The sequence below is a fragment of the Corvus hawaiiensis genome, chromosome 1 (assembly GCF_020740725.1).
Source record: "Corvus hawaiiensis isolate bCorHaw1 chromosome 1, bCorHaw1.pri.cur, whole genome shotgun sequence".
Lineage (NCBI taxonomy): Eukaryota > Metazoa > Chordata > Aves > Passeriformes > Corvidae > Corvus > Corvus hawaiiensis.
In genome coordinates, this window is record NC_063213.1 from 69,635,502 (window position 1) to 69,656,640 (window position 21,139).

The 21,139-nt window shown below is 40.2% G+C and overlaps 1 protein-coding gene across 1 annotated transcript; it reads right to left on the minus strand.

The window, feature by feature from the left end:
* Positions 1 to 14: 14 nt before the first annotated feature.
* Positions 15 to 20,374, minus strand: BPHL (biphenyl hydrolase like). Its single transcript, XM_048310161.1, has 7 exons — positions 20,201 to 20,374; positions 17,227 to 17,330; positions 14,518 to 14,684; positions 10,180 to 10,333; positions 7,738 to 7,869; positions 3,284 to 3,407; positions 15 to 237 (listed from the first exon to the last, which is right to left on the minus strand). The coding sequence occupies exons 1-7, from the start codon at positions 20,308 to 20,310 to the stop codon at positions 150 to 152; spliced, it is 879 nt and encodes a 292-aa protein (XP_048166118.1). The 5' UTR covers positions 20,311 to 20,374; the 3' UTR covers positions 15 to 149.
* Between the last annotated feature and the right edge of the window lie 765 nt (positions 20,375 to 21,139).

The following is a 21,139-nucleotide window of genomic DNA, read 5'->3' on the forward strand; positions in this document are numbered from 1 at the left end:
CTTAAGACATATCCTTCTCATGCAAACATGTTTAATGTTTTTTCTTACAGGACTCAAACCTACCTATAACTTCATTGAAAATGGAAAGCCAGCTTATATTCCTAAACAAGGCAAAGGCCAAGCACCTCTGACATGTTTTACAGTCCAAGTCAGCGTAGGAAATTTTCCACTTCTCTGTTGAAGTCCTCCGCAAAACGCAGGTGTAAATTATGCTTTCCTTCTGGCATCAGAAGCAGCCTTAAAAGAGGAGAAAAATCAAACACTGATTATACATTTTATTCTGTGAGTACAGGTAATTAAAATACTTGTTGCATTTTCCTTGCTCTTGGTTACCCAGTAAGTAACTGTAGTAACTCTTATTTTAAGTACTGTCCCTCTACATGTGGTTCAGAATGTGAACCACAGCAACAGTTGAAGCAATAACCATACTACTTGTCCCACTTTGGGGAGGATAAAATATGGCTAAAAGAAATTTTTGTCCTAGACCCAGTTTCTAGAAACCTTTCTGGTGATCTACACAGAAGATAAGATTCCAAAACTTATGTAAGATGCATCTTTGAAAGGTATGTAAAGTACCTGAGCACTTTTGCCTCTTTCAGAGAACAGTAGTTGTGCTGGGCAGTGAAATGCAGAGTCCTTGTCATGACCCAAACTTGGTTATTATTTGTACTTTGTCTCATCTTTTTGCAAAAAGACAATCCAAAACTAAAACCATTGATCCATTAAAATAAGAAGGGAAGTCAGAACTTCTCTGGCTATACCAAAAGCTTAGAAGTAGTACCTGTGAATAAGGTTAAATCTTTGTAATACGAATATGAGTTTGACATGCCTAAAATTCCACTTGCTTTTGCTTTCTATCTGAGACAAACTTTATACATCAAGAATGTACACTTCTTTATATGGGGGTGGGAAATTCTTTAAATTGTTTTGTGCTACCATATACCAAGCAGTTTCAACAGAGCTAAAACCATTCTGACTGATACTTTGTTGCCTTCATGTCAAAGTACCACTATAACAAGAGGGACTGACCTTCTTTTGGTGGTGACAAGTGCTGTTTTGTTTTGGGAAAAGAGCAGCAGCATGTGAACATACCCAGCTTTTCTAGTGAATTGTCTGAATTTTATTAAGTCTGTTTCTTCAAAGACTAAGCAGCAGACAGATGCACAAACCTATAGTGCTGTGTATGCTATTTCCTACTGCTGGTAATGCCACCAAATTCCAGCCATACCATGCAAATGCAGAATGATGGCACAGTCTTCCACCATGAGAGAAACAAGCAATGTACCTGCACTATAATCAGAATAAGCTTTTTCTACTTTACTTCTAGATAAAAATCAGGGCAAGAAAAGCTAATGGTAGAAGCATGTGTTACTGAAAGTAAACTTTAAGCTTTTTCCTTCTACTTCACAATGGAAAATGTCAATTCCAATACAACCAGGGAAGAATGGGACCATGTACCCAAGTGTTATTTTCTGAGAACACCATTAATCTGGTTTCTTTTCTGACAAATATGCATACAGGGGAGCACTTCAGCACAAAGACATGCAAAGAATCACTGTTTTACACTTTATTGGATGGCAATTTCTAACAGTGTTTCCTCTTTGACTTGTCTTCCAAAGAGAAGCTATCAGATCCTTGTCTAGTTTTTTGGGATAATTTGCCTTAGTCAGCATCTGGAGTATTTTGGAGTGCAGTGAAACCAAGCAGGATGATAGGTGTTCTGAGCAGGGCACGTAGGAGTAAGGAACCAGCAGACATGAAATAAAACACCTGCATGTGATTGTTAGGAAGATCTCTTGTTCTCATCTTTCCTGCGGCAGCATGCATTACTATGATCAGTGTGCCTGGCTTTGAGATAATATCATTCATTTTTGCAGTGAGATAACACCAGTGAAACAGTTCCCTACACTTTGTATTCATAAAAATGTGTTGCTTTTTTTTCCCCCCCTCACTACTTCTGTTCTCCAGTGCTAATCATCACAGTCTGCTATTAAGTAGTAATAGAACGCTTGCATTTGTGTGCAAATTTATGAGGAGAATTCAGCTGGTAAAATCCCAGCTTTTTATAGGAAGCATTTCTGGAATTTTCAAGTTGTGCTAGTTTTGGCTGGGATAGAGTCAATTTTCTTCACAGTAGCTATTATGGGGCTGTGTTTTGGGTTTGTGCTGAAAACAGTGTTGATAATAGATGTTTCTGTTATTGCTGAGCTGCGCTTGCACAGCATCAAGGCTGCCTGTGCTTCTCGTACTGCCCCACTAGGGAGGAGGGTGGGGGTGCTCAAGGAGTTTGGAGGGGCCACAGCTGGGACAGCTGACCTCAACTGACCAAAGGAATATTCCATACCATATGGCATCATGCTGAGCATACTGAGCCGGGGAAAGAAGGAAGGGAGATGTTTGGAAGGATGACATTTGTCTTCCCAAGTAACTGCTATGTGTGATGGAGCCTGGCATTCCTGGGAATGGCTGAATGCCTGTCTGCCTGTGGGAGCAGTGAGTTAAGTCCTTGTTTTGCTTTGCTTGCATGCGTGGCTTTTGCTTTACCTATTAAACTGTCTTTATCTCAACCCATGAGGGGTTTTTTCATTATTATTCATCTGATTCTGTCCCTGATCCCATGAGTGGGGGAGTGAATGGTACTGAGTTGTCATCTGGGGTTAAACCACATCACACATGAAGCAGATGGTGCCCTGATATTTTTCTTGTTTATATAGTAATATTTCTGAGCACAGCTGTACATCTTTTTCTCGTTCTGCTTTTCCTAAAAACACTGAAAATTCATGGGACAGGTGGAAACAGAATCTCTGAGGTTGTTCTTCACATCAGTAGGGCAGAGCAAACAGAAGTAAACTGTGCTTCTCTCTTTAATAACTGGAAATCTCTCTCCATTCATAGCATCTAAATTCTCTGTTGAACTGAATGGGACAGAAATGAGGTCTCTTACAGCAAAAGGAATGCAATGGTCATAAAAACAAGTTTGCTTGCTTCGATAAATCTTAGGGAGTAGTGGTTCTGTTTGTGGAGTGAAAAGAGGAAAATGAACTTCGTTTCAGAGGGCTTTAGGCAGGAACTTATTAAAATACTGTACTCTTTGTATTGCAAGAAAGGCCCAGCTACCCTGTTTGCACTGTAATTTTCTAGGGAAGTTTAGAATAGCTCTCTGTGTGGCAGAGACAACTTGCCCAAATACCTTTTTTTTTTTTTTTTTTTTTCCCCCCAAACACTGTTTGAACTGCTTCATTTCTCCAAAAATGGTATATAAAAACTCCATCATTTAACTTACCGAGAGCCTTTGATGTGCTTATGAATGTATTCTGCATGAGCTTGTGGGACCAAAGGGTCTTTCTCACCATGAATTATAAATGTGGGACATTTAATATCTGGCAGCAACTGTTGGCAGATATTACCTAGGGAGAAAACAAATGAAGGTTACACTTTACTTTAAAATTGTATGACAGATGAAACTGCTTCCGTAAAGGACTCTGAACTCCACTGGGTTCTAGCTACTGCCTCTCCTTGTGGATAGTGTGTGATTAATCTACAGAAGTATGTAAGCAGGACTATAATTAACATTTCTTACTCCAAAATGTTACTTCACTGCTATTGGCTCCATTAATGGATAATAGGACAAAAGGATAGAGAGAATGAAGTACTTCTGTTCTGCATTTCCCCCAGGCTCTCTTTGACTCTTCAAAGCTGATACATGAATCTCCTTCCCAGCTTTGTTCTTTTCAGCTTTAGAGCCCTACGGCCCTCAGGTTAAGCTGCATTTTGTTACAGTGGTTGTCACGTTACACGATTTGATACTTTTTTTTAACAAATTAACTTAGGCTGTACTGATACCTGTTGCACCTCCCAGGCCCTTTGCTGTCTGCAATGCTCTAATGAATTGACCCCGGCTGAGTGCCAAGCACCCACCTAAGCCTCTCCATCACTCCCCTCTACATGTGGACAGGGAAGAGAAAACTGTTGGGGAAGATGAAACAGGAAAGCCTTGTAAATATGATTGCCTGACAAAAGATTTTGGGAATATGAAAACTACAGGCAACATCGAAATGAAAGCCACTTTTGAAATACCAAGTCTTAGTTACTGAACAACTAGAAAACAATGGTATGGCCGACTGAAGTAATCCCCTCTTGATGGAACAATACCCTCTGCTTGCAAACAGGTCCAAGGGTCAGAGCAGACCCTACTAGCTCAGCAGAAGGGGTCCAAAGAGTAGTTTTTAGAAGTTAAGATGTAACACTCTATGGTAATATAAGAACGCTTATAGGCTGTTTGTAAATGCTATAGGATTTGTATCTTGTATTAGATTGGTTAGTGACAATTAGAATATTCAGTACAGAAGATGATTTATTGTATTGTAACCAGGACTTCAGACACTTCCACTTCTACTCTTGCTCTCACTTCCACTCTTGCTCCTACTCTCTCTCTCTCTCTCTCTCACCCGTTTACTCTCTTGCTCTCTTGGGCCTGCTCAGAGCTGAGTCTAGCAGCTCTGAGCAGTGCCCCTATACCCAAGCCTTTTACAATAAACCGACTGTGTCCCAAGACCTGCCTATAGAGATCTCTTCGTCCTCGTCTCCATCCTGACCGTCCCGTCTTAAACCTACAGAAAACAAAAACAAAGGGTTCCTGAGTTATAAGGATAGGACCAGGAGAGAGCACTCACCAAATACCATCGTGGGAAAAACAGACTCAACTTGGGGATATTAACTGAATTTATTACTAACAAGATCAGAGTAGGATAATGAGAAGTAAAATAAATCTTAGAAGCTTCTTCCTGGGTTCTACCTCCTGTGCCCTGTGGTGCAGGGAGATGGGGAGTGGGGGTTATGGTCAGTTCATCACAGGTTGTTCCTGCTGCTGCTCAGGGAATCCTTCCACTGCTCCAGTGTGGGGTCCCTCCCACAGGAAACAGTTCTCCACTAACTTCTCCAACATGAGTCCACTCCACAAGCAATGGTTCCCCACAAAATGCTGCAACATGGGTCACCTTTCCATGGGGTGCAGTCCTTCAGGTACAGCCTGCTCCAGCATGAGTCCCCCACTGGGTCACAAGTCCTACCAGGAAAACTGCCCTACTGTGAGCTCCTCTCTCCATGGGTCTGCAGGTCCCAGCAGGAGCCTGCTCCAGCACAGGCCTCCCACAGGTACAGAAACCCTCGGGCATACATCTGCTCTGGTATGGGCTCCTTCATGGGCTGTGGGTGGATCTCTGCATCTCTGTGGACCTCCATGGGCTGCAGAGGCACAGCTGCCTCACCAGGGACTGCACCACGGGCTGCAGGGGAACCTCTGCTCTGGAGCACTCCTCCCCCTCCTTCTTCAGTGACCTTGGTGGCTGCTTAGTTGCTCCTCTCACACATTCTCACTCTGCTCTTCTCTGGCTGCAGTAATGTCTGCATAGTGACTTTTCTTTCCTTCTTAAATATGTTTTCACACAGGTGTTACTGCCATCACTGATTGGCTTGGCCTTGGCCAGTGGCATGTCCGTCTTGGAGCAGGCTGGCATTAGCTCTGCTGGACACAGGGGAAGCTTCTAGGCACCCTGCAACCCCCCAGTACCAAAACCTGGCCATGCAAACCCAATACAAATGCATAACAATTTGATAGGAATTGCACTAAAACTATTCAAAGGCTATTTTTCCTGCCCATTCATAATTTTATGCTTACTAGTCATTAATCTCATAAGAAGTAATTTTAATGCTTTTGTTTAAAGACTTCTCTGAATTTTCTCCCCTTTTTTCCCTCATCCCTTAGTAACACAGCTTCTAAACTTGTTGCCTAACTTCTTCCCATGTTCTTGCAAGGGAATCTTTGGGCAAAACATCCTTGATGAGCTTTATGTCCCATTTTTCTTTGAGATAACTTTGTCTATTTGTAGTTGTCACCTTGCAGCTACCAACAGCTGTAAGATTAATGCTCATCCATGCACGCTTTCCTTAGCTCTAAAGTCAGAGGCTGTTTGAGTTTTACCAATTGCTTGGTTATTTATGTAGCCTTCGTTTGCAGTACTACTAGTGAAATATTTACATTTAGAACATTTTACCCATAGTCCTCTAACACCTGCAGAAATGTTGACTGTTTTTCAGAACCAAGTACCAAGTAAATTGAGGTTATTTATCTAGGGAGATAGTTGGCAGTCAAACTATTATTTCCTAGTTTTCAGTCCTAAAACTGTTTTGTAACATAACCACTAAATTGTATTTACTCTAAAAGCACAGAACAGCAAGAAAAATCTTGGCTGTTGAGACTTTATGTAACTTACTCAGTTTCCTTAAGTGTTGGCTCCTTCTAAAAGGTCATTTCTTAATCGTATTTCACACTAAAAGCTGTCTCATTCAGGGAAAATGATCTAGTTTTAAAAACAGCTTGAGTTTTTGACCAACATTGGCTTTGCTGTCCTCCTTTTATCTCTGATGGGTTTTATTAACACCTTTCCTTATATCTGCTGTATCTGCGCCTTTGTTGCAGTGTCTTGACTTTAATTGCAAGGTGGCCTGTTTGTAATCTAAGTTGGAAAATGGGTTTTTCCCAGCAAAAGAACCTGCAGTCTGATAGCTGCTCATCTCTTGTAGCAAACATTAGGCTTCTTCCAATATCTGACCCAGTTTCAGCATCTAGGTAATTCAGCTCCTTGTTATATGTTTCTAGGTGGCTTCTTTTTCACAGCCACTTAATCTCATAGTGTCTGAGGCACTTGCAGGCAGTGAAAGGATGTCACAGCCACAGATTCACCAGACCGGGCTTTGCATATCAAAAAAAAAAAAAAAAAAAAAAAAAAATTTAAGGAGAAGCATTCCAGAAAGGGTAAAATAAAATTGGGACATAATTTGTTACATCACTTTACTGGGAGAAATCCTAGTGCTCTAGTGCTGCATTGATCCTATACAAAAAAATTATGGAAAAAATATGACATGAAGGAACGTTTTCGTTGTAGTACCTGCTGCCTGTTAATGCACATCACCTATCTTTCATTATGGGAGCTACAGGAAAATGTGTATAAGAGTTACAAACTCCTTTTTTCTGTATTATACATTACTGCTTTAGGCAAATTAAAAGCAAATTTCCTCTGAATTAAAATAGAACCACTGATTATTATTCATAATATCCTTGGCTGAAAAGGTCTATGTAGAGTAATTGCAAAAATCTTCAGGGATAAAGAATTATATTGTCTAGTTTACAATTTTTAAAATTATTTTTAAACACCTGAGCTGTTTCAATAGTGTCTTTAAAATGCTTTTTTTAAGTTCTGAGTTCTCAAAATCTGAAGTCCCTTCTTTTTTAACTCACACCATACTAGGTTTGAAAGAGTTTTTCAGCTCCATTTTGCAAAAACTGGAAAGAGCATGCCTTATTTTTTGTACATCTTAACTATGTCACCAAGAGATAATCCTTGTACACAGAGACAGAAGAGGAGAAAAAGATTCTGCCTGAGCAGAATCCTTTCTGTTTAGCCTGCACAAAAGCAATGACTTAATAATGCAGTTTTGTGGTGGAACAAGAGGAGAGCCTCAACTGCTAATGTTTTCCATAAATGTTTTTCTCCTGCACCTTTCTGGTTCTGTGAGCCATCTACAGAGTAATTGTATTACTCCTGAGTGTGAGTCACACCCAGCTTTTAATGCCATATGCAGAGTCCTTCCTTTACTGCTGCTAGAAGTAGTTAGATTTTTTTATCCAGGACTGCCTGCTATTCTAATTGCCTCAGCTCAACGCTGTGAAAGCCTTACCATCTGAATTGTCAGTAAAGCGTGATATTCCATCTACCCAAGCCTCACAGGTTTCTGAGAAGTACTTGTGTCCATACAGCTCTTCCAGTGGTTTCTTGACCTTTTCACTCCATTTTGAAACATCTCGGATGCCTACATAAAATAACATTGAAATATGTTATGTCCTTTCCAGCAACAAGATAAAAACCCACTCCTAATATAGGGAAGATTTCAAACCAGACTGCAAATATGTATTTCAAACTTGAAACTGCAATGAGTATTTTAAATAATTCATAGTACAAAAAGGGTATAAAAAAGACAGTTGTGCAATCTCTGCTGTGCTCTTCTGAGTTGTAGAGGAACATCTTGTCATTATGGTCACAAGGAACAACAGAAAAAAATTAATAACCCAAGGACTCAGAACCATCAGAAGTTTTACGACTTTTTGGAATACTTTCACAGGAGAAGTTCAAGGGGTACTTTGTATATAAAAATGGGAATGTTTCATAACAGACTGCTAGACGTGGCAGTTCTTTTTTATATCCTTTAGCCTTTTGCATTGACTCATGGATGGAAGTTCTTCCATGGCTCCTACCAGCTCTCAGAGGAAGGAAGCTCTTACTAAGACATTCCAGCAGGCTGACATCATGGTATATTTGCCATAGTTTTACACAAAAACAAGTGACTCCACTTAGTAGAGTCCTGTGACTCATGGCAGGCTGGCTAAAGCTGTACAAATAATTTGACATTTTAGTTATTTATTTATCAGAGTCTTCTATTTATTTCCCTCTAAAATTTTCAGTACTGCTCACAAACTACATATCCAAAAGGGTTATTTTCACTAAACTATATTTCAGCTGTACAGCTTTGTGCTGATAAAGTCTGAAACAAAGTTGGCATCGCAGAGAACAGGACAGTACTGAATCATCAAACAGCAATATATGCCACTAGCAAAGGTTTTAACTGGTTTCAAAAGGGAATTAAGGGAAGAAAGGAGTGAGGTGTTAATTAACAAAGAGAACCTGTCCAGCCAAATGACAAAGGTAGCAGTGACTGAAAGTGTTTTATAACAGCATCTAATTGAAAATGAGTCTCTTCACCCCAGGCTAGGTGCTACTGAACAACTGTTTCCTTTATAGAATCTACTGTTTTATCCATGGGGCTTGCGCTAACTTAAAAAGAGAAGGGAGAAGCCAATGTTGAAAGGACCAAATCAACACATGTCACTCCTGCGAAACTCTGCAGCTGAGGTGCACTGATGAGCCAGTTGTAGAAGACTTGTGCTGCTACTCTCAACTCTATCAGCCAGGGAGAGATGTTGAAAGCAACAATCCACAAAGAGGACAAAGGCCAACATTGCAGTGGGTGTTCCATGTAAACAGGACTTCTTTTTGTCGTTTTTTTTAGGGTTTTTTAAAATTTTTCTTTTACATTTTAGCCTGTAGTGCAGGGAGGAGATGTGCATTTCATATAAGTACAATAAAAATTTAATAAATATAAAAACATGTAGAGAAAGAAAGCATTTTGTTTTCTGAACTAAAAAATATATTACTACTACTACCACTTTTAGTGTTAGTATAGGTGAGGTAAATACAGATGGGCAATACCTACACTTGTAATTTTGCTGAAGCCAGACGCATTTCACAGCTGGTATAAATCAAACTCCAGTCACTAAAATGAACTATACCAGGTTACATTTGTTGAGAGCCTACACAGTTAACTCTTTTCATTTCTACGTTCAAAAGGAAAGATGGTCCCTTTCTGAGTTCACCAGCCATTCCTTCTTATTTTTCTTTATAGCGAGAAGCGATCTCAGATTCTATTTCACATGAGTGGAATAAGGATCAGAAATCCTATGTTTCTTTACTTTGCAAAGGTTTTCTAATGATAATAATTAACTAAAGGAATGCAAATGGTAAAGACATCTTGGGACATTTACTTGAATTATTCCTTTGCTTCCTGAATTTAAACAGTAAATTATGAAATTGCTTTCTTGCCGTCTATATTATATAGGTTCTAGAAGCAAAAGCTGTTAAGAACTAGCCCAGTGATTATCTGTGGACCTGGTTTAAAAAAGGTTGTGCAAGATTTGAGGTAAGAAATCAAACCTGGGTTTTGATAGTATTATTTGGAATTTATTTTTAGGAATTTGTTATAACAACAAAAATTTGACTTTCTGAAAACTACTGATAATCTATTATAACTTCTGCTTTTCATCAGGGTAAGTTGGTAAGGGCTTGTCAAAAAATCTGTTATATTGCCCCTAGAGTAAGTGTTGGAGAGTTTCTCACTATAAATTTAATCTATCCCTATACCTCGCAACGTAGTGAATTTTGTGTCCTGTCTCTTTAGGTTTATGTCCTCAGCTCTGTCTCCACTTAGCTCTGTTGCATGACTAAGATTCTTGGGTCAACTAGAAATTAAAATAATTCATTTAGAATACAACATGCAGTTTGTACATACCATTGTAAATTCTCACATCCTCTTGAGTAACGCTGGCATTTGCTCCCCAGACAACCAACTTGTGGATAAGATTTGGGTACTTTGCAGCTGCAATGAGCGCTGTAATTCCACCATCACTCCACCCCAGCAAGGAGAACTTCTTAAACTTTAGTGCCTTGATTCATACAAGAAAGTTACATGCAAATCACCAGCTGGTTTTACAACCAAACGTTAAATATTTCTTGAAAATTAATTGTACAGTTTTAGGCACAACACACACAGCTGAACTATAGTTAGCTTTCATAAGAAGATATAATTTTCTTGCTATACATAAAAATACTAAAAACCAGGTCAAATATTTAGAAAACAAGAAATTACTCCTGCCATTTCAATTTTCTATAACTCTTTAATGGAACAGGCAGTAGTCCTATTAGATTCTTGCTGCATTTTAAAAAGCCCTCCAAAAAAAAGAAAAATTGATTGAAAATGGAGGGTAAAGACCTTTTCAGAGAGCCTGATGATATGAAGAATCTGTGGATTCTCTTGGTGTGAGGTGGGCAAAGACTATCACAGGGTGGATGGTATGCAATCCAAGATTAGGCTAAACTTAAGAAAAAGAAAAGTTTAAGACTTGAAAAATGGAAACCAGCTATCTGATTTACTGATACTAGCTGAGCTAAAAAAAAAAATGTGCTCTGTAACAACCAAAAAATACTTAAAGTATTTTCTAAAGGATTGTATCAATTTTTTGTTGCTAATTTACATTTTCTGAAGCTTTTAAGTGTATATTTTAAATGTTACTTCATGGTGAGTTGCAATTCAAAATATTAATAATGAAATTCCTCCTTGAAAAGGAAAGCATAGGGCAAAAAATATGACAACCAAGACCTTAATTAATTCTGACCACTGACAGGACCCAAGGGAATGGCACAAAGCTGAGTTGGGGGAGGTTTAGGTTGGATATCAGGAAAAGGTTTTCACCCAGAGGGTGGCTGGGCACTGGAACAGGCTCCCCAGGGAAGTGGTCACAGCATTGAGCCTCACAAAGTCCAAGAAGCATTTGGACAATGCTCTCAGGCACATGGTGTGACTCTTGGAGTGTCCTGTGCAGGGCCAGGAGTTGGACTCAATGATCCTGATGGGTCCCTTCCAACTCAGCTTACTCTGTGATTCTGTGATAATGCTTTCTACTACAACTTGAAACTCTTGTTTCCTCATAAATGACTATATGTGGTAGGGAGTACTGGCAGTCACAGGAGAGAGGATTTTGTGTGTGTTATGTTATGTTTTCTGTGGGGAAAGAGTGGGGAAGGTAAAGGCACTCATGAGAAAATGCATCTGAAGGTTGTAGAGGAATGATATTCAGTGGTTAGGCAATCCTTGCAGGTTTGCATACAGAAACTTTGGTTTGTGAACTCATTCACAAGAAAATATATTTCACAGGGTTTTTTGCTTTTGTTCTGCAGAAATTACAGACTTTTAGATGTAATTAAGGAGGATATTTTACTTTTGGAGGGAAAAGAGCAAGTTAGTTGAATGAATTGCTTTGGTATTTGGTGGTGTTGGAAGTCCAGGCCTGCTTTGTTGTGACAGAAGAAAGGAAAAATGCAGGTAATGAGAAACAACTACAGAGAGAGAAAAAGATGTTTCTACTGTGCTTGTAAACTTGATGCTCAAGTGAGGCATAACTTTACTAATCAACTCGATATTTAGCAGACTTCTATCCCTATTAAGTTTTTGGCTTCATCCTTGGTATTCTGCTCACTGTAGTGTTGACCAATTTTAGATTTCACTCTGCAAAGCTGTAATTACTAAACAGAAAAGAAATAAGGTAGGGGAAAGAAAGGGACATGTAGTGTAAGAGCTGATAGCAAGAAAAGGAAACTTTGAATTTTTGCAGCCGATCAGAAGTTGGCCCTGGTCTGCTGAAGAGGTAGTTAATCTGTGTCCAACTTTCATTATTGTGCTGCTGAAGTGTTCCTGGTGTCTTGGCAGGTTTTGGGGGTTGGCAGCAGTGCTTGTAGAGGTTAAGTTTTTGATGTTGCTACTGTTCCCCTACTGACAATAGCAAATTATGGAGCTCAAAGTTGGCTGATGGATGGAATAGCTGATTAAAATTTTTATTCTTCATGACAGGTTATTTGAGATCTATTTGCCTCCAGTATTTCTCTTGTTCACTAGCCTTTATCTTGATGAATTCTTTGGGGTATCTTAGGACGCCTTTCCAGCAGGACAAATTTAATTTATCCTTTGCAGCCTTCAGAAAAACAACGTGATACAGCAGCTGTGCTGGATAAGGTATGCATGTTTGCTTACTTTAATTTTGAACTACAGATTGCTAACCTAACATGGGCAGTAACCTGAAAGCTGGTTGCACAGCACAGTCCTGTGGGTGATTTTGTGCTGCCTTCACCCTGTGAGTGAACAAAATTTATTTTGAAGTCACCTTCTCTGTGCAGGCCTGTGTGAAATGCAATCCAATTACCACATACAACAGTGAGCTGCAATACCACATCACTCAGCACTATATGTATGTTTTTACTGCATCACAGGGAGTGTAGCACAAGCAAAAGTTACAGGTGATCTACAAAAACATAGAGAAGCCCAAGATCATCCTTTTGCTAGGACAGTAGCTTTGAAGAGTAAGAACTTCTTAAATATCAACACAAATTATTTTCCTAATAATTGTTTTAATGCTATTGACTTTGCTAGCTAGACATCGGGGTGGAAGATAGCAAAGAGGACTTAGGTGCATTATACTCCTTCTATTTCAAGCAAACTCCTTCACTGAACACAAAGAGGGATACAGAACAGTGTCTTCTGCATAAAGGTGCTAAATACTCTGCAGAATTTCAGCTTTTGTTATTTCATAGAAACCTTGCATCACTCACAGCTCCAGCAGAGACACCAGAATCTGCAGGAGACTAGAACAAAGGTTCTAGAGGCTCACCCATACGGATGTGTTTTTTGGCTGATTGTAGGCAGGATGATGAATGTAAACCATTATATTCTGGAAATCATAGTTGGAATGATTCCTTGGGATTTGTGCTATCCTTTATAACATCCTAAAATAGAAGCAAGTTACCCACGCTTGGTAACGTTTTAGTAAGTTGTTATTACATGCTTATATTGAGAAATATCTTCAAAAAAACAGGATGCTATGTCTCATTTGCTTTGGCAGCTCTAGAGATTGGTAGGCTGCTGTCCTGTTTGGCTGCAAGCTACATGGTTACACTCCCTTTGAGGAAAGCTCTGTTTAATATTTTGCATTTATTAGTATTTGAACAGAGACAAGAAGGGGGTTACAACCATTTAGACTGCAAGTCTGTCACCTATTCATGGCAGCATCTTTATTTTCTTTGCTAGTGTAGCAGAAAACATTGGAGATTTACAGTGCAGAGAGATTGCTTTTATGGTTAGAGGGCAAATCTGTGTCTTAATCCCGATTCTGCTGTCAGACTTACTTTGGTTCACTGTGCAGAATACACCAGGAAGGCCACATTTCCAGTTTCAGATGGGTTTTCAGCAAGGTTATTGTTTATTACAGAAATACAGTTGGACTGACTGTCTGAATCTTGCCTCATATTTTTTGAATTTTAATGCTCTGCCAACTCTCTTAACATGACTGAAGAGACTGTACATCTTAATATAAAAAAGCCAAAGTATTAGTTAAAACTAAACCAGCAAATAGTGTCAGCAGCTATAGGACAGAATAAAAGAGGAACACAGAAACACAGATTTGAATAAAAAATTCTTCAAGAAGGAGAAATAATAACAGCTTTAGGCCATATTCTTTATAACCGCAACTGCTGTGTTAGTTAGTAAGATTTGGTATGGTCACAGGAAGACTTTGATTTCTCACAATGATTTCAGTAATCTGCTGTAAAATGCAAAGCATCAAATTAATTTTTAGAATCAAATGTTTCCTAAATGGGCTGCTCAAGGCATAACACCAAGATTCTATTCAATAGAAAATTTTCTATGAGCCTTTCAGTATGGTAATCCCTTCAACTAAGCTACTTTGCATAGACTTTGATTTTTACACACACTTTACCTAAACTTACATAGTTCTTGGCTGCAAACCTCTTAGGGTAGGGTCTTGGAATAAAAGCATATTGCTTTATATTAATTCCCACATTCCCACTGCTGAACCTTTATGCATCTTGCAGAATAGGTGGAAGAAGAAAATATTTTCTGGAACAGTGTGTATATGCTCACTTTTAAGCCTTCATTTGTATGGTCTTTCCATAATCTGCTGTCTGCTGGAAACAACCTTTGTCCTTCTCAAAATTTAAGGAAAACAGCTTTAAAAAAAAAAAAAAAAAAAGGAAGAATAAAAGAATAAAATCTCAGATTTACCTGCATGAGATCCACAGCATCTTTTGCATCCCTCTCAAAGAAATCTGGAGGAAAGTCTCGAGATGGAGGAATGGACTTTCCATATCCCCGAGGATCCCAAGCAACAACTGTGAAAAGTTGCTTATTCATAGACTTAAGCTGCGGCCCAAAATCAGTTTGACCACTCCCTGAAACATTATAATTTTTCAATTTTATTAACCATCATAATGCATACATAGTATACATACTCTAAAGGGAAACTGGGGAAAACTTGTAACTTTATTCCAAATAAGAGATTATCCAGCGAGTGAAGTACTCTTTAATTGTAACTATCCATTGCAACTCTTAGATAGGAAGTATCACAACTAAAATCTTTAGAAGCATCTGCAGTATGTTCAGAGCAAACCATTTCTGGTAGGTACGAAAGGTTATCAAGAATAGTGCTCTCACATGTGCTTAAATACATTATCTTAAACTGAGTAGGGATTTATCTTTAACAGATTTAAAGCAGTAGTATGGTCATTGCTGTTTACCTGGACATCACAGGTGAAACTGAAAGGGCAGGAATATTCTGCTAGAAATTTGTAAGTGAAAAGCACCATGCCAGACGGTTGTTATTTGATAAAGCACCTCTATGAGAATATTGGTGCTCAAAGCTGACCTTTAAATACTTTGTTTGCTGAGGGGACGGTGGTGACACAGAAGCGTAAAATTGTATATTTTGATTTTTCTAATATGTAAAAATAAGCCAAATACAGCCAATTTTTCTGAAGCAGAACCATTTATTCTATTAATGACTCAGACCTTCAAAGGATTTAAAAATGAAGTACTCCCATCTATTGCACTAAGCTGTCTACGAATGAAGGTAATCTAGCATGAAGGTAAGACTGCAGTTTGTCTTGTGTTGTGGTCATGTGGTAACAGTATTAAATGCTATTTAGGTAAAACTCGTTCAAATTGAATGTGCTGAAATATAAAATTGGCTATCCATTGCTATATTAAAAGGGCCATTTAAAGGCATTTAATGTTTTTCTTTCTGTTTACTTGGAGAAATCTGTCCTCAGATACCACCAACAGGTCTAAGTTATACAAGAGGCTGTATACAGCCTTCTGTGATGAACTGATTACATAGTGACATGATCTCTTGCAAAACCAATTAACAGCTCGTCAGAAGCAAAATATCAGGATGTTAGAAAAATGCCAACACAAACTGATTAATCTCATATTCTTATAGAGGCCTTGTGTGACCTCTGCATCACCATGAGCATGCTTGTTATACTATATTTTTATCCCTTAAAAATTACACAAGACTGAGAGCATATATAAATGCTGTGTCCTCTTGGTTTTCTTAGTATTTTTGTAGCTAGAAAGAGATATATCTATTTTGTTTGAATGTAGTCTACAAATAGTCTAGAGACTAATTCTGGTGACCTAAAAGCACTTACCTTGTTGCCACAACAAACTTATTAGTGTGTTAATACTGTAAGTAGCATAAAATAATATTGAAAACTTAGTGTCAGTTTTCTGACAAAGGGAAGAAGGATGCACTGGTCAGAATGTGAAGTTCATTCCCACATGTTGCCCAAAAGCGCTAAACTATAAACTTTATAAGGCTAAAGACACTAAGCCTAAGTTTTACTGTTTGCAATAATGCTAATTGCACAATAGCAATGTACACATAATAACAACAGTAAACAACAACAATAATAATAATATTGTTCACAACTGAAGAAATACATGATTTCTATTTAAAGCGTTTGCACTGGCAACAGGATTGCCAGTTTAAAAAGCTGTTTAAAATCAATAGGTTGAAACATATGACTACTTGAAGGACAACTAGCATTAATTTTTTCCACCCTCCCCTTGAGAATTCTTTGAAAGAAAGAACCACTTCATGAAGACTTGGAAATGTTGCTGCCAAGAAGAACAAATGTTTCCTGCTCTTCAGTTCCTGACATTTTATCATCTTATCCAGCAATTCTAGTAAGCATTAGTCCAACTCTGAGCCCAGTAACAGTCCTACTGACAGCCTGCCATGAACTGTTGGTAAGTCTGATGGGCCCTTTAGAACTGCAAGAACCCAGAAAAAATAGGCTGTGTTAATTTTAAAAGGTTGTTATCAAAAACAGTGGTTTTGATGGACAGACACCACTTAGCTAGCAGAATCTGTTGTCCATCTCAAAAAGCCACTGAGAATCTTAATGATGTTGCCCTGAATAAACAAAATGTGAAAATACATCTTCAAGAAAAAAAAAAAAGTTTTAACAGTGACTTTTTCACAATAAACTGCAAGGGTTACATTATGTCTATTAATCCAGTTGGAGTCCATCCAGCTTCTAAAAAGGAATGCATAATTCAGTCTGTGTAACAAATACAGCTGACCTGATTTTTCCCCCCCTTCTGCTATTTTCCACCTTGTGTAGCTATTTGCCACCTGTCCTGGATGCCACCTTTGCACAGTTAAATCCAAAAGTGGAAGTGACCACTATGTAAGTCCAGACATTGTATAAAAGGTGCCTGGTGAGATAAATGAAATCCTCTAAAAACTGTTAACTGATGGCAACAACTCTGCCTTTTCCCTTCTGTTTTAAGTATAGCATTTTTTTTTTAAATGAAAACGCTCCATAATCAGGTGTTGAATGCATTACAAAATATTTTTATGCATTCTTGCTTGAGACCAGATGGATAAAGAGGTGGTTGCTCTACAAAGACAAGATAAAATCTCCAAACCTAGCATTCCTGGAAGCAGAAGAACTGCATGGCTTCCTTCTCCTGTTTGCTGATAATGCAGGTGGACTCCGTTCACCTGGATTTTGGCAGATGTTACTGAAGTACTAGGGATAGGGAAAGAGGAAAGAAATAGGAAAACATTCAGACAGTTAATTTTCATTACTACATAGTCACTCCAGGAATACAGAATAATTACTTTTCCTAGATATTAATGACAGTAGTGTGAGATTTTAATGGCTTGCTTGCCTTTCATGGGTGCACAGAAGACTAAAAACAGCTTCTCAGGAGCAGAGAAGTATTCAGTTGTGACCACTATGTAGCATTCATACCCAGGCTAAAGGATAGGGGGAAAAAAAATGTCTTGACGGTACAACCAGGAAAACATAAAGGCAGTTTTACATGGCTACAGAAACATTGAAATAAATACATCAGAGAGGAGAAACCTCATTCTGTCACAGCGTAACTTTTGAAATGGCTGGTGTTCACCTTGCTGTTACTAAACTGAGCCTCTTCATCTGCCAGAGAAACCACAATCTATTGTTGCTGTCCCTCATGAACCACAGGGTCTGCAATGAAAACCACTTTGCACTGAGATGAGAGCAGAGAAGAAGAATGTGATAATAATATTTCTGTCAGTGTAATCTCACTAGGAGATAATGCTTAATTGGAAAATACCACATGAGCAATAAATCCACCTACTAGAAAACCACCACAGAAACCAACTACACAGGCCATCACTTAAACCCCTACACTAATATTCAGTACAAAGCAAGACACGTGTAAGCAGATAAGTGACCTGAGAAACAGGTCTAGATACAAACACCTAAAGAGAAAGCAGAAGTAGCATAGATTCAAAGTATCTTCTTAACAGTATAAACCATTGCATCTGCTCTCCCAGGCAAATTTGTGCCCTAATGGTTGCAAAACATCTTTTCAACAGCCTAACACATTTTATTTAAAGGTAATATGATAAAAATCTTCCCATTTGGTTACCTATTGATTAACCCTCATTTTTTCTAGACTAGATATTCTTGCCCTATGAATCCAATCACTGTGGATTTCATGTGCATAGAGACATGTTGTTTTCCAGTCTTAGATGTAACAATAATCTCTATTACATGATATGCATTGGGCAATTCATTAAAAATTCAATTTTAATATATAAAGTCTGAACTACTTACAGTATGTATAGAGTTGAAAGTGGTGGATTACAGGTAAAAACAATCCCACTAATTTAAACCCTTTTCATAAGAAAAATGAACAATAGCTTGCAAACGCAGTGTCCCAATACCTAAGTGGAAGTTAAGCCACAGACCCTGTTCAACACAAAGCCATTTTTGATTTTACATAAAATCTTGTGTCTATGTAACCCATGCCACATGCCTGAATAAAAGCTGTGACTGTGCAGAATAGTATCAGCTCCTTATGTGCAGATCCAATTTAAGAACTGGAGTGCAAATGCAAATCTGTGGCAAGAAATTCATTATGCCATTATAACTTCAGTGAGTTCTGCTGAATTGCTATGCTAATATGATCCAAATTATTAGTTTGACTGTAATGCTAAACCTCCTTGAAGTCTGTGTATCACATTTGATGTGGTTTATACACCTCACAACTCAAATTCTGCATGTAGCACTCAGATTGCTGCCTTACCTCCTTTATGAATACTGACTTTCACTTTCTTCTCTTTATAAGGGTTTTTTTTTATTCTTCATATGCCATCTTTTGGTTTGTCATTAATTTCAACCGGTATTTTATTATAGTTCTCACCACAGCATATCAACACATCACTCTCATTGAATTTTAAGAATTTTGTGATTTTTTTCTTTATAAATAATAACTGCCAAAACCACTTTCAGTTCCTAACAAAACAGAAATAATCAACATTTTGTTACCTTTTTAAAAACAAGTTAGAGATGTACAGTTTAATAGACAGTTACATATTCTGCTTTCCTGACTCAGATTTTTTTTCCACATAGTTCTACGTTTTTAGGATTAATTATTAACATCAGGGGCTTGAGAAAATTGCCGAGTTTGCGATGCTTTTCCATTCTTGGATTGTGCCTCGGTGTGAAGTCCACTGAAATCCACGAGTTTTACACAGAGGGTATTTTCAATACTTTTTGGACTAACAACAAATGAGTTGGGTTTTTTATACACTGAGAAACTGGCAACACCTAAGGCAGACTTGGTCTTCCCAATATCAAATTGCTGTGAGCCTGAAATCACTTCATAGTGCGCTTGTCAGCAAGAATGTTTTTTCCATTGGTTGATAGAACTGGAAAATGTGGTAAAGAAAAACAAAACAAAAAACCCACCCTGGTATTTTGAATTAGTAATGTCAAGGTGTATAGCTCTTTGAGGAGCATTGGATACATACTGCCTGTGTTTACCAAGGCAGCACAGATGCAGAGTGGGCAGATCTTGTACTTCACCTCGTACTCTGTAGGAATGCAACTTAATCTGGGAACTACCTCTGTTCCAGCTGTGCTACAATACGACCTAGTCTTTATCTGTGCAGGGGAAAAAAAATTACGGTACTATGTCAGTTTTCCTCAACAGGATCTGCGGAATAAGCAGTGTGATACAGATTAGATACATGTGTTCTCTTTGCGACTTCGGCGACCTCCAGGGAGCCCGTTACCAGCAGCAGGTGGCCAAAGGGGCAGGCGGTCAGCGGCACGTCCTGCCTTGCGGGGACCACCAGAGGGGAGGGTGACAGGCACAGGTGACCAGACGGGGCTGCGGAGCCTTCCTGGTACAGATCCTTGCGGCACAGGAAAAGCAGGAGCAGGCTCCTCGGGATACCGCCTGAGTCCCCACCTTGTCATCCCGCCCTCCCAATCCAGTCCACACCCCCTCTGCTAACACATTGTCCATCCCACCGCCCGTCTGACAAATATCCCCTTCCCCAAGCCGCGGGAGGGGAGGAGGGAGCTGGGGAAAGGAAGAAGGTGGCGGCTGTGGATTTTACCCGTAACAGGCGGCCGGTCCCCGGGCCGTGAGCGGCGCTGCCCGGGCGGGCGGCTGCAACTGCAGCAGCACCAGCGCCCGGAGGGCCCGGCCCGCGCTCCGGCAAAACATTCCGCACAGCGAGGCCGGCCCGGAGGGGAGAGAAGGAGACGGAGAGGCCGCCCCGCCTCCCCTCCCATGCCCTGCCCCCGCCGGGGCGGGATGCGGGACCGGCCCGCCTCCCCTCCCATGCCCTGCCCCCGCCGGGGCGGGATGCGGGACCGGCCCGCCTCCCCTCCCGTGCCCTGCCTCCACCGGGGCGGAATGCGGGGCCGGCCAACTCCGGGATGCACCGGAGCGTGCGGGAAGAGGGGCGGTCCGCTGCTCGTGCTCTGATTGGTGGCCGCCGCTGTCACTCAGGGCAGGGCGGGGAGGGTTTGGCTCGTGGGCCGTGGCCCCGCCCCTCCGCGGCTCTGATTGGTCACCCGACGGCGGGAGCTGAGGGGCCGCAGCGGGTGTGTTGGTGCCTCCTATCGGGTCGTTTTCTTGGTTCTTGCTCCCGCCTTGGAGCCCCGGAAGGGATAGTGCTGTCCCCGCTTGAGAGCAGGAGGCGAGGCTGGAGGGCTCTGCCCTCTCCAGCCGTGTCCGAGAGTAGAGCAGCGCCCAGCGCCGCTCAGGTGCTCGTCTGCACCGTCGGCCGTGGCGGGGAGCGGGGTACTGTGAGCGCCTTCGTGCTCTCCAAGAGGCGGAGACGCACTGAGATACGGCAGCACCCGGGGTGTCTGCAGGGAGCGAAGATCCCAGCCCTCGGAGACACGTGGGGCTTGAAGCCATGAACTGCCCCTCCAGCACTGCCCGTGGTGCAGAAGCTGTATGGACTGTGAGAACATAGAGGATACGGGGTCATCTGTGGCTCCAGGTCTGCCTGGAGAACTGTTCTCTGGGCAGCTGGGACAGTGAG